This window comes from Pygocentrus nattereri, chromosome 21, assembly GCF_015220715.1.
Source record: "Pygocentrus nattereri isolate fPygNat1 chromosome 21, fPygNat1.pri, whole genome shotgun sequence".
Classification (NCBI taxonomy): domain Eukaryota; kingdom Metazoa; phylum Chordata; class Actinopteri; order Characiformes; family Serrasalmidae; genus Pygocentrus; species Pygocentrus nattereri.
Window position 1 is genome coordinate 20297835 of NC_051231.1, and position 14922 is coordinate 20312756.

General features: G+C 41.3%; 1 protein-coding gene across 1 annotated transcript; it reads left to right on the forward strand.

The window, feature by feature from the left end:
- Positions 1 to 201: 201 nt before the first annotated feature.
- Positions 202 to 2832, forward strand: sox12 (SRY-box transcription factor 12). The gene is made up of 2 exons (XM_017694594.2): positions 202 to 509; positions 705 to 2832. Exon 2 carries the CDS (start codon positions 762 to 764, stop codon positions 1872 to 1874), a length of 1113 nt encoding a protein of 370 aa, XP_017550083.1. The 5' UTR covers positions 202 to 509; positions 705 to 761; the 3' UTR covers positions 1875 to 2832.
- Positions 2833 to 14922: the final 12090 nt, after the last annotated feature.

Here is a 14922-nt window from a genome sequence, read left to right on the forward strand (position 1 = left end):
CTCTCTCTCTGCCTTTCGCTCGCTCGCTCTCTCTTTCCAGCCGCTGCTGTCGCTGTGCCTCAATGCATGGAAACTTTCACCCCCCTTTTTTTTCTCTCTGTCTCTCTCTCTTACACACACATATACACACACACCATGGCTCAGAGTGGTGGGTGGGAGGGGAGGAGTCTGTGTCTGGTAAGGTTGAGCTGTTTACAGTGTGGGTTTATAGAGCAGCAGACGGGGGGCCGTCCCTACAAAGAGGGAATAGGGAGGAGAGACGGCAAACAGGGAAAGAGAGAAAGAGAGAAAGACAGTGAGACAGAAAGGGGATAGGGAGTGTTAGAGAGAGGGTCTGCATGCTTTCTGTATGGGACAGGCTTGATGGAACTGCACGCAGACACCACACCGCAGCCTTTTTTTTCACTGCCTTCTATCACATCTGCTACAGTGCAGCTCATGTCTGCCTGAGGAAAGGACCAGCCGGAGCAGCACTGTACACTGTAGCAGAAAAGCAGCATTTATTTACTGTAAGTACTTTATCTCACATAGAGTATACCAATTTTTATATAAATTTATATGCCAACATGAAATAAACTGTATTTCATAGATCAGGCAAGGATGATGCATTGGTTAAGCAATCAGCATTCCTGTTTTACAGTCTGCATTAACCAAAGGAACTATTCTATGATAGGAACCCTAAAACTTGCCTTCCTTTCTTTTAGGACAAAAAGCAAGCATTGATAAGAGACTTGAATGCATCATACAGTGTCTAGTCATGGATGACTCTAGAGACACTTCTGAATAGAGTGTGCTCCTGCATCATGGTTCAGCAAAAATACTCTACAGCCATGGACAGAGATTCGAGCCGAGAGGTGTTCGTGGGACTGGGAGCAGAGGATGCTGATGAAGTGTTTGGACATGTCCCGTCCAGCAAAGACCCTAACTGGTGCAAAACTCCCACTGGGCACATCAAACGACCCATGAACGCATTCATGGTGTGGTCCCAAATTGAGAGACGGAAGATCATGGAGCAGTGGCCTGACATGCACAATGCAGAAATCTCCAAGCGCCTCGGAAAACGCTGGAAATTGCTCCCAGACTATGAGAAGATACCCTTCATCAAAGAGGCAGAGAGACTGCGCCTGAAGCACATGGCTGACTATCCTGACTACAAGTACCGTCCCAGGAAGAAGAGCAAGTGCTGCACACCTGTCAAAATTGGGGACAAGCTCCCACTAAAAGCCAGCAAGTCCCATTCAGGTAGATCTGCCAATTTCACCAGCAAAGGGCTCAAAATTAAACCCAACTCCTCCAAACACAAAGTGAACTTCAATGGCAATAAACACAAGAGCTACAGTGAGAGCATGAGTGATGATGACACAGTGGATGTAAACCTGGCAAGTCCAGTGACCCTGCAAGATGACCAGAATCAGACAAGTCTTGTTGTCCTCCACCAGCAGACCACTATTCCCATCAAAGACCAGCAGCCCATTCCTCAACTCAGAGTCAAAGTGCCCACCTCACAGCCCAGCAATCTCCAGAGTCTCTCCTCTGACAGTGGGTCTCAGGCACCCTCAGAGGTCAGGGCCTCTGAGGCACGAGGGTCTAATTCTGGAAGATCCTCTACGCCGACCTCCATCAGCTCCTCCTCCTTTGTTTCATCAGCTTCTTCAGATGAGGAACTGGATGAGGAAATCTTGCATATCATATCCAACACAAACTTTGACAGCATGCCTATGGACTGCTCCACTCTGGACAAGGACTTTGAAGCGTTTCATGCCAACTCAGGATCCCACTTTGACTTTCCAGACTACTGCACTCCAGAGGTGAACGAGATGATTTCTGGGGACTTACTTGTACCAAGCATCTCTGACCTGGTGTTTACCTACTAAGGTCAAGTCCAATGTGATTTTGGGTCAGCAGACATGTCTGCCAAAACCAGAGGTCTTGAACATGTTATGTCCATGTCCCTGACCTTGGACAATTCCTTTTTTCCATTGTTTTATTTCTCTATGAATTCCGTAAGTGCTAATGCTTTTGTTTTCCAAGCATGTCACATCTTGTTGGGTTAGGAAAGAACAGCATGGGGCTCTGCAGAGTCCTTAAGTGGAGTTAAATATTCAGACACCAGAGACCCAGTTTCAGACAAAAAGCAGACATTCAGCCTACAAAATAATGTCAGGGCAAGAAAAGGTCATAGGCAGCAAAGTTGTGATTCTTAGTGACAGCAGATAAACTTGTAACAGGTCTGAATTATTCCAGGGTTTTATCAGAGTTCAAAAACATAATTTTTATCTCTGGACATTGAAATGTTGCATGAGAGCAGCACAGACCTGGTAGTGCTAGCCATGCATTAGTATTTATAAACCACATAGCACTGTAAATTTCATGACTGTTCATAACAGCATTACTGTTCTGCTCCGCCAAGGTATTCAAAGAAATTCAGAGTAGTTCAACTGGAAGACTCAAGACCTATTTGCACAAGATATATCATGGAGTAGGTGCTGTATTACAGTATTGAGTACTGATGGTATTAGCAATCTGAAAGGATAAAGAGCTAGGTTGGGTGAGAATCAGCTTGTGTGAAGCTAATTAAAATCTGCTACACTTGACAGGCATACAGTATGGTGGAGTGTCAGAAAGCTGCCAGACATAATGTGCTGCGGAGTGGCAGGCGGCTGGCACAAAATTGAACCTCTGCTCTTTAATTAGGTAACAGCAATTTCATCACCTTGCTAATGCCGTAAGACATGAGATACAGGCATGATTGAAAGGAGCCCTGCACTGTCTGTGTGTGCCGGAGTGCGCTTGCTTTCAGGCAGGACAGGCTGCGGGTGAAGGGGACTAGGGTTTGGGGGTTACGGTAAGGGGGGGGTTGGGGACCGTTCTTTCTGGGAGCTGTGCATCTGTCCATGCAGGCAGCAGTCTTTGTGCAGGAGCGTCAGGGAGGGGAAGTGAGGGGGTTTGGGTGCGAGGGTGGGTTTTGGGGAGGGGGGTTACTGCCCTAGCTCTGTAAAATGCATGTCATGTCTGCAGTCTGGCTGCAGCTGCCCTGATCAGGGCGAGAAATCTGCGTCTGCCAGCTGGCCCCATTGACTCTCTCAGGGATCGTTTGTCTAGGTCCTAGTGCCTCCCGTAGGTAATTCATCTGTGATGATTCGTGTGTGTGCGTGCACGAGTGCATGTGTGTCTTTTTCTCTCCCGGCCGCTCTGTTCCCGGAGCAACCGTCTGAAGCCGGCTGAGTTGACTGAGTGCACTGCTTTCTTGCTGCTTCTCAAACGGGAACCATCCTATTATCCGACTCCCACACTCATTTTCATTTTAGCGTCAGCAAACCCGGCAAAGTTTACCTCTCACTATCAGCTGTCACAGAGGGACAACAAACCCTGCAGTTTCAATCTTACATAAACAGCTAATCCTCCTCCAATGCCTTGCACCCCTGTGAAGACGCAGCCACATGTGGTGCAGCAACAGCAGTGAAGCAAAGGAGCATGGGGCACCCAGTCAAAACGATCGCTGTGTGCTAGCTTTCACATTAACCTCATTTACTCGGGTTGCATAACGACTGTTTGTGTCATGTCGTCCCTCGCACACCCACAGGAATGGTTTTCTTTCTTACTGTGCTCCTCCTTGCAGCAAACAGCTGACAGTTTGATCAGTTTGAACTGTAATCAAGTGTATGACCATCACCATATGTGTTTTTTTTGTTCTGATACACACTTTCATTAGACTTCATACTACCAATGCTAGTGTGATTGTTTAAATACATCACATCCATGGTGTAATGTTATATTGTTACAAATAATTCAGGTATCCAGGATGTGAACCGAGAGAGGAACGTCTAATGTGAGAGGAAAATACGAAAAGAAAATAGGGGCAAGAACAAATGCATGATCAGAGGCCTTCAATCAACCTTACTATATAGATATATTTTGTCCACTATGTAGGAGGAGCAATTTGCCTTTACATATATGTACAGTAAGAATAGATTTAGACATGGCATATTCAAAGTGCTCAAAATGTTTAAAGTAATGTAATACTAGAACCCCAATTGTAGAAACCGAGTCCATGATACATTGAGTCCACCGACACATTGTGTTCATGGATGAAGCATGAATGCAAAAGTGTTCATACATGATGCTTGGTGGTGTTACAAAATAGCATCTACATTTGACTTGCTAAAAGCAAGAGCTCTTATGTGACCTAAAAATGGATTCGTGAATGGGTGTAAAAGAGGACTTTGGCCCAAACTATCAGGGAAAGTGTTGTTGATTATTTAAATGCAGATTCTGCACATCCAAGCGTGTCACCACAACTTGAGAGTTCAATGGTGTATCTCACGAGCAGGGAGAGCTTATGTCTCTACATTAAGATTCACACAATTAAACCTGTTAATCAAACTGTTCCTCATACACGTATTATATATGTGTGCATATATAATATCCAGGCTTCACACTGAACCAATACAAGAATCAACACCAGCAGTATCAAAACGGACTCAGGACCTTTAACATCAGCTCACTGTGGAACTGCATTGACCCTGTTTTGATTCAGCCATTAAGATTGATGCTTATGGACATTTGGAATCACTGATTTCATCTGCAAATATGTATGTAGCAACAGAGGTGAATTTTGCAAAGACAAAACCTTTCAAACGATGAAATATTTCCAAACAACATGGTGCAGTCTTTCAGACACATTTTTCTTTTTCAACTGTAAATAAACATTTATTTAAACATTGAGAAGATGTTAAAATGAAGGTTTCTTAATAGGGAGATCTTTGTAGTGACCATACCAGCATCTCTGGATTATTTATTCAATGACTTTATTTTTTTAATTATTTAATATATTATTTTGTAATGTTTCCAATAGCCTCATTTGTTTATTTATTAAATATTTTAGCAAGAGCACCAGAAAAAAGAGTAGACATTTCACAGATGGGCTCAGGCAAATTAGTGTCAAAGTGATAAATGCAAAAAAGCTGTATATAAATGAACCAGTGTAAAGAAAAAAAAAGAAACCCATCTGGTCCACACCTCCTACTTTGGGCTGGCTCTTGATGAATAGCATTATGGTAGACAGAAACGCAAGGACGATGCTAATTTTGCAAAGGCCGGACTTGGCTCCACTCAACCTGTCATAATGGTGGTACAATTTCATATCACAACACGTCGATCAACCAGAACCTCACTGCATGCGGCTCGCCTCAGCTTGCCTTACAGGCCACAACGTCAGTCTGCTCCTCAGGGTCTTACTATTCTTTCAGTTGCACCATGTCTAATGTGAAGATTTATTATGGAATTCGCTGTTTTCAAATCTTGACCAGTCCCAATTAATTTGTCAGTAAACTCCAAGTTCAGCCTGGAGTGGATGTGACACTATTTGGAACTTTGGACATCACACTAATAACTAACCCAAGTGCGCTCTTGAAAATAAAGGAGTCAAAAAGGGTTCTTTCAAGGCATGAAATAGAAGAACCACTTTTGGTTTCATTAAAAAGTGAATGCTTTGAAAAATAATCAGTTGAAGGTTCTTTAGGGACCTAAACGTGGTTCTTCTGTGGCCTAAAACCCTTTTTGGCAGCTCTATTTTTAAGTGTGTACAGTATGACCAGATTGCCTCACATAATGGTATACATTAGGTTTTATAGGTTTATGTCACAATATTACTTTCCAACATGTATTGTTAATAGGAAATATCAGAATTTTTTAAAGTTTGTACATTTTTAGTATCTTTACACTTTGTTTCTGAAACATATGTATTTTTTTAGCATTATTGATTTCAACATGGTTACACTAACAAGATCTACTTCTTTTCAACCTAAACATTGATGGTAATATGATGACCAACTGACATGCCAAACAAAGGGTCTACTCAATTTCATTTAAAGAATAATGTAACAAATGATGTCCATTGGTTATTGGCTAAACAGGCTTTTACTGTTTCCTGCAAACAGCCTAACCCATCATCATAACTTTTAATACACAATATCATGACTTGTGACTCCATGAATGCCTGACAGATGCTCTTTTAACATGCAAATACCCTGAAGTATTATAGGGATATGATTTTCTTGCCTTGCATGTAAATCAAGACAGGCCATTTGTCCAATCTGAATGTTTCAATACCACTATCTGTCGTCAGAATTTAGATTTCCTGAACTGTAATTGTAGGCATTTGTAAGTAGGCCTAATGTGCACCAGCATCAACTCTAAGCAACCACATGAAGCTAAGCAGCTGCTTAACCATGGACTGATACACATTATGCATGTGCAAGAAAAAGATGTTAAAGACTCCATTAAACCAGCCTCACACCAAAAAGTTCAAACTGAGTGAAGCTGAATCCATTTGTGGCTTTAAGAAAACAGCCAATGCTGTTGTGATGCTCTTTTCTTTTCTCTCTTTGAGTATTACAGCAATTCTATCTGACTGGTGCATAATTGACCATGATGTGTGTTTTATCAACCTGTCTCCTACTTTGTGTTCAAAAAAACTTATAGTTGGAAGAATCTTCTTCATCTCGGTAGATCAGTTTTCCACACGATTAGCTTTGTTTTTCCTCATGTGCGTGCGTGCGTGCATCTGCTTTTTTAGTCAGCTACAGTGCGTTCCCATGTGTCTGAAGGTGGGTTCTGTATGTGGGCAGAAATGAAAGCACTTTGCTGTACATAACAATGGTAGATCTGAGCATTGCAGTTTCTCATTTTGAATACAACTATATGTATAGTGGCAAGCTCATTAATAAACAAGCTATTTCAGCACACATGTGGCCTTGCTGTGTTTCTACCTGAATGTAAAAGAAAAAAAACAAACAAACATATTACATACACATATATATATGCAATCAAAATTCTTTTATTTATTAACAGAATTTAAATATGTCGCTCATTATTATATCTATATTAGTTAAGATAAAAGTAGTTTAATATGCTTGCTGTCTGGTGTGTACCTGTCTTGTGTGGTGGGTTCCTCCCACTGCATCTCTGACGTTGAGTTTCAGAAAGGATGCAGATGTTCTTGTGGTCAGGGCACACAAGCTTGAGAGGCTGTTGCAATCATGTCAGTGACAGCACGTATACATATACACATCACATGCAAAAAACACTTTACCTCCACAAACCCAACTGCTATTTCCAGGTATTGCATGTAACATTTGTTATCCAGCTCTAAATTGTAACACTGTGTTAAGATTTCAATAATAATTCTGTCTGGGGACAAAATAGAACTGATCCCATTTGGGGCCCATTGAAAATTTCATGCATGGGTCCCTTGCCTCACCTTATTTGCCTGTCACCACATTATAATATAGCTTTTTAATAACTGGAGCTTCCGAATGACACAACCATCTAAGCCTAGGCCCTCACAAGAAAATCATGAGCTCAGTACTAGGTGATGCCACAACCATCCGTGTCCAAGAAAGCTTAAATATCCTCAGTCGCTCTAGGTGGATAGGATGGCCTTCTCGCACTCAGCAATATTCTAGCCATTGTGAGTGCCTGACAGCTGTTGTAACAGAATTGACTGTTCTCCAAGCTCATTGAGTTGTCTATTGGCGTGGTATTTGCGACAACTCAAAAAGATGCGGTGGTTGGTTTGGAGGAAGCACTTGCTAGTCGTCCCCCTGCCAAGGGTTTTGTCAAAATACATAGCTATTCACATGAGATTGCAAAAGTGTTTGTTTAGAGTTTCTACATAACATTTAGTTTGCAATTTAAAATGCTATGCTACTGAAGCCACACTATGTTGTTGTAAGCAAGCAAGATCTAAACAATGACATAGACTTTGCCACCAGGCTAACATTCCACATCAAAAAAGTTACACACGATCTATCCACTGTATTATCTAACATTGTCACCTTTCATGCATATACAAAATAAATGGCATTTCACATTAATAACATACAGAGGTGGATAGAGTAGGCTAAGCTGAAGATAAAAGTATAATAACTGCATACATAATCACTCAAGTAAAAGTGCTTTTCCAAAAAAAAGTAAAAGTACAAAAAACTAAGTGTTAATTAATTTTGTAGAACAGCATCTGTCTGCATAGGAATATAAATTTGTTAGGCTTTATTCTTTTCTTTGTGATGTTTGATGTGTAAAATAAAGTCATAACCATCAGAGGTCAAAGGCATAACCAATCACAAAGTAGTAAAGATGCTGTTGTCATGCTTCTGGGTTCTCCTCCCTTGCCTAGCATGCTTCAGGACTCCATTTCTCATAATTCCAGTCCCAATGATGTCATCTAGTCCTCCAATCACATGCAACTGCCTCGTTCTCAGTCACCTAACATCTAAATCGATTCACCTGTGTTTGTGTTTGTCTTAGACTTTAAGTAGTCCTTGGTTTATTCTCCTCATTGTGAGGTATTGCCATTTCACTGGACTACTGAGCATTATTTCTTTGACTTCTTTACTTGTGCTTTGACTGTTTTGACCGTTTTTGGATTTTGCTCTGTATGTTTTGACTATATGTTTTGTCTATTCCGGTTTTTGACTTTTCCGTTTTTTTCTTTGCATGACCTCAAGTCTAGGTTGCGGTGCACTGTTGAAGGGATACACCGTGCCGCCTGTCTCTAACATAACATAAATAAATTAAACAACAGCAAAAAAGGAAATTAGTAACTAAATGTTAATGACTGAAATTGAGCTGGGTAATTACTTTCCTGACTAATGCAGTTGAATGGAAGTAAAAGTATTGTAATAATACTCACAATTTTAATACCCGCAATTTTACTTGAGTATATGTAGTAGAAAAGATGTAGGCAGTTATTACTTTTATCTAATAATTCATTTTAAATTTAGGTGTTTTGAATTGTGTGCTACACTTTCTCATTAGATTGAATGCAATTCTGTGTAGCTTGACCAACCTCACCCTAACTGCTGTAAAAGAGCATTGTTAGGTAAATTGTAACTTTGATATTTTGTACCTATGCTCAGTAACCATGCCAGTTTGTATTTGGATGCGCATGCTAATGGGGTTCCTCTTATTTCACTTCATAAAAACCTGAAGCATACACTACATCAAACATACAGACAGCTGCAGTGAGAGGTTCCCAAACCAGAGGTCAAAACACAGCTTTGTGATCACCAAGGTTGTGAGTGAAGTTTTGAGAAAAATCAGAAACAAATACCTCAAACCCTTATTTTTCAGCTATTATTAATGCTTATTATTTTACTCTTTTACCTACTATGTGAAAAAGTTAAATTCAGATACGAAAGAGCCCCAAATCATCAGAGTTTCAAGTGTTATGACTGTTCAGAGAGATACTCAGTCTGTCATTTTACAATGAGTGAGGTATGCAAACTGGCCCCCCATCAGTTAATATCAGCTAAAAGTCTGGATATGTGAGGAAGTTGAACACGAGAAGTGTGCTTGCACAATGCGGAGGCACCATCTGCGGCTTTCAGTTTCACTGATGGACTGAAGCCACAGATTTCCCCTAAATATGACTGTTTATTTCAGGTAAATGCATCTTCCTCATTGGAAAAAAAAAGTTTACAATCATGCAATAACACGTTATCACATACAGGAAAGCCAGATTTGTTGTCATAAAATGCAAATATCATCAGGGCAAGATACAACTGAGCTGCAAGAGAAGCAACTTAGTCTGCTGTTGCCAGAAAAGGCAATGATTTTCCTGGATTTTCTCTGCACTAGTGCAGAGTTGTGGGCTCTGGCCTACGACATGATATGTGAATCGAACTAAAAACAAGAGCTGATTGCATGTAACTTCCTCTCATGCAGGTGTAAGCACAGCTAAGCAAACCTACCAAAGGAAAAGAGGCCAGTGGTACAAAGTACATAGTACTGTATACTGATATTCATCTAATTTGTTTGATATTATAAAGCAAAAAATAAAAAGTTTAGAATTACAGTAATAGGTAATAAAGGAGTAATAGTAATAAAGGAATTATAGCAATAATAATTGTTGTAGCAATACAGTTATATAACATGATATACACTCACTGGCCACTGGCAACACAAGTCAGTACACCTCACAGTGAACATGTCCAAATTGTGCTCAAAGTGTCAATATTTAGTGTGACCACCATTATTATCTCGCACTGCCTTAACCCTTTTGGGCATGACATTCACCAGAGCTGCATAGGTTGCTACTGGAATCTTATTCCACTCCTCCATGATGACATCACAGAGCTGGTGGATGTTAGACACCTTGTGCTCTTCCTCCTTCCGCTTGAGGATGCCCCACTGGTCCTCAATTCACCTTCAGCAAGGCAGTTTGGGGTCATTATGTGGTGCAGTTTCCAAAGGGAGGGGATCATGCTCTGCTTCAGAATGTCACAGTACATGTTGGAATACATGCTTCCCTCAATGAACCGAAACTCTCCAGTGCCAGCAGCACTCATGCAGCTCCAGACCATGATGCTACCACCACCATGCTTGACTGTAGGCAAGAGACAGTTGTCTTGGTACTCCTCACCAGGGTGCCACCACACATGCTGGACACCATCTGAGCCAAACAAGTTTATCTTGGTCTCGTCAGACCACAGGACATGGTTCTAGTAATCCATATTCTTTGTCTTCAGCAAACTGTTTGCAGACTTTCTTGTGTGTCAGCTTCAGAAGGCTTCCTTCTGGGAGGATGTCCATGCAGACAGAGTTGATGCATTGTGTGGTGTATGGTCTGATCACTGACAGGCTGACCTCCCACTTTTTCAACCTCTGAAGCAATGCTAACAGCACTCAACCTCTGGATATGATGATGTGAACTTCTTTGGTCGATACTGGCGAGGCCTGTTCCGAGTGGAACCTCTCCTGGAAACCTGCTGTATGACCTTGACCACCATGCTATTGTCACATCTGCCGACTGCCATTCCACAGGAGGTCACCGTTTCCCCAATACTAGGCATTTCTTGATCCTTTGACCTCTGTAGTCTGCCATCTTGTGTATATATACCCTGCGTTTGCAGGTGCTCATTGTGAAGTCTTGTTTGGTTTTTCCACAATTCTGAGCATTTATGTTTATGATTTGGTTTTCTGGTGTTTTGACCTTACCTCTTGGTTTGTTTTTGACTACTCTTTTGGATTTGCCCTCTTTGGATTTGTCTGCTTTCTGTGGCCTGCTTTTATGGATTTCTGACCCCCTGCCTGTTATTACCTACCTTGCATCCGGAATTAAACTTGCACTTGATTCCTGCCCCTCCTGTGAAGCAGTTTGTGACAGCTATAGCTAATGTGGTGTTAGCAATCTTCTTATAGCCTAGGCCATCTTTGTGGAAAGCAACAATTCTATTTCTCACATCCTCATAGATTTCTTTGTCCCATGAGGTCCCATGTTGAATATCCAGTGGCCAGTATGACTGAATTTTACCCAAAACACCAAATTTAACAGCCCTGCTCCCCATTCACACTTGGAACCTTGTAACTCTAATGAGTCACATGACACAAGGGAGGGACAACGACAAAATCGGGCACAATTTGGACATGTTCACTGTGAGGTGTACTCACTTGTGTTGCCAGCTATTAAGGCTGTGTGTTGAGTTCTTTTCAGAGGACAGTAAATCTATACTGCTATACAAGCTGTACACTGACTACTTTAAGTTATATCCAAGTTTCATTTCTATAGTGTTGTCTCGTGAAAAGATAAAATAAAATATTTGCAGAAATGTGAGGGGTGTATTCACTTTTGTGAGATACTGTATGTTTATGTGTTAAGCTCTGCAAATAAAAGATACAGAAGTAATAAACAGAAGCAAAAAAAAAAAATCAAGTTTGTTCCCTGTATAGAATGTTTACCAAAATTTAATTCAATGTTCAAATGTTATGCATATGACTGTACTTTGTTATACAATAATCAGTCAAAATAAATGTATTCATAACTAAAAATATATATTTCACTGACAACCAATGAATCCTTATCTTAATCAGGGGTGCCTATAATTCTAGAGGTCAATGCTACTTAATATAAACATGTTAAAGTTCTATGCAGTATTAACATGCAGACAGGCAAGTGTTTAAGGATATCTGGCCTGTGTCTTGATTTCCCATCACCAATAAGCTGCCGTACTGTGTAGAGTGACACCACACCTGAGAGGATTAGTAGGATTATGTGTAGAAGCTTTCACACAGAATTTGGTGTATCCCTTCGAAAGTGCACCGCAACCCAGACTTGAGGTCATGCAAAATAAGCTTCCCCTGTTCACAAACACTAAAACCCAGGCAGAGGTTCTTTCAGCTGTAACAGGCTGCTGAGAGAGTCCATTCAGAGGTCAATTCATTGTGCTCTGCTGTCTGGTGCCTTGTATTGGAAAACCTGGTGATAAATGCTGGCAAAAAATCTGTCTCCAGTAAAAGCGAAGCCTCATCGGTGGAACAACTTATTGAATTGGTCTGGGCGCTTGGCTAAGCAGATGTTTTACAGTGTGAATAATTGGACGTCTATAATTCACCAGGCCCTGCTTTCCAATGGCCTGTGAGAAGAGGTATCGCCAATAGCGGGGAAGCTTCTCGCACTACTTTTCTAAGAAGCAGTGCGTGAAATGGACCGCTCCATCCCTGATTTATCTCAAAGAGCTGTTTTATATAGGCCATGGATAGGAAAAGAATTAGCCGAGCGCTAAAGTGCTGTGTCAGTCCGCTTTCATCCATATGCGGATCAATTAGTGTCTGCTAATTGCTGTCCTTCCAATTATGTGGTGATAAGCAGTCAACGAGATGATTGCAGGGTTTGGGGAGGTGTGCAGAAAGTGGAGATGAGAGAGCAAGAGTTTATTAGAAAAGCCAAGTTAGGATGAGAGAGCAATAAATTAAAAAGAGATAGAATACAGCAGAGAAAGTGAGAGAGAAAATTACAGATATGCATACATGTTGACAACCAATAATGCCAATAAATCTGGAGGTCACTGTGGTTTAATGTAAAAGTAGTATGGGTACAAGATGCCTTGAGTTCAAAGATGTCTAGTGACAGTTCATTTTAGTTTTGGATGTGTAGAGTGCAATCTGACTCAGTATGCAACCATTGCTTGTCTTTTAGCAGAAAGTCCTACCTATATGACTGCTCAGAAAGTCCATGCCTTAAACAAGCCTCATTAGCAAGTGATGTTAGCTTTAGCTAAGACACACACCTTGCTAGCTAGGTATGTTTTTCAGAAGTACACAAAGTACACCCCTAATGGCTGGTTTATGTTACATGGATAGTAAGGGGAAAAATATGAAAATGCCCCTCCTGAGGTATTCTTTCAATTCTTTGAAATAAATCCAGCACCTGCTTATAGTTACTAATTTTAACTGTACATTCTTGCATGTTTACATTTGAATTCCCGACTCATTTTTTGTACACAGGTGTGATTTGATAGAGAAAAAAAACTCTCCAGGAGGAACCCCTGTTTTTACATTTGAGCTCATGTAGAAGTGGCCTATGTGTTGAATCAAACTTACATGAAGGTGCACCCCTGAGGAAGTGCTAGAAAGAGAGTAAAAGAGCATTTGCCTAGCTGTAATACATGTGAACTTTCTGGGATCACTTGGTTCTAGAGCTGCAGATTTCAGCCCAGCTCCTGCGTCTGTGCAGCGTTCTCTCTCTTGCCTGACCTGGCTCTGTACGCACCACTGGGGATTCAGCAGCCCGCGCTAATGAGTCAGCGCTTCCACACATGCCGATTAGCAGGCCAGAGGGACGTAAGAACCATGCAAAGTCTCTGCAGGACAAAATAGGCAATTTTGCCTTTGTAATATTCTTCTCCCTCAGCTATCACTAAAATGTTCTTTTTCAAAGTAAGTCTGGTCAAAATCAAATGTTTCTATTTCCTTTACATGTTTTGCCTCATTTTACCTCTGCACTGGACTAATGAAACTAACAAGTAGAGTCGCAATTAGCATTGTTAACACTGCATGCCTCAATCATGACACACTTCATTAGTGACAAAATTCTGTTCTAAAGATGGTTGCCACTACTGTTTTCAGAAATGCAATGTAGAATATGTGCCTGTTCAGTCAGAATAGTGTTTTTGTGGTCAGGTATTGATGTTGTGGCTTAATGTTCCAATTCATCCCAAAGGTGTTCTGTGGGGTTGAGGTCATTGCTCAGGAAAAGGCCTTACCCTAACTGTTGCCACAAAGGTGGAAGGATATAATTGTCTACAATATCTTTGTATGCTGTAGCATTAACTGTTCCCTTCACTGCAATTGATGTGCAAATCCTGAAAAGCAGTTCCAGACCATTGGCACTATGTGTTCTGTTAGATTGGCATCCACCAGGCTCAGATTCGTCCATCGGATAGTGAAGCATGATTTATTACTCTAGAAAACACACTTCCATTGCTCCAGTGTCCAAAAGCAGAGGGATTTACACTGCTCCAGCCAATGCTTGGCATTGTGCATAGCGATCATAGGCTTGAGTGCAGCTGCTCAGCCATAGAAACTCATTTCATGAAGCTTCCGATGCACAGTTCTTGTACTGATGTTCCAGAGGCAATAGTTAGTAATGCAAAAGAGGATGACTTACGTAATACATGCTTCAGTGCTTGGTGGCCCCACTCTGTGAGTTTGTATGGTTTCAGCTTCATAACTGAGTTGATTCATCAATGAGTTCTTGCTGCTCTTAGAAACCACCATTTCACAAAAATAGCACTGACAGTTGACCAGGGCAGATCTAGCAAGGCCATTTAAAAATGTGTTTTATTTGTGGTAAGGGGATAATTGTGCAGACTAGTGCGTTAAGGTTAAGAGAAATGTATGTCGATACTGACAATATGAATGTGAGAGTTATCGTCTGATTTGGGTGTGTTGGGTAAGAAAGGAAAGGTGGATATGGAGGGCTGTGCCACCACCGCCATACCAAAGCCCTCTTAAGCTGTGAGGATTTGAGGGGGCAGTGGGACATGCAGACAGACAGATTTGGACTGCTTGTCCCCTCTGGCCCTCTCTCTAGACATTTGGATGGAAAGCTGTGACCCACAGTGCCAGGAGGAGACAGTA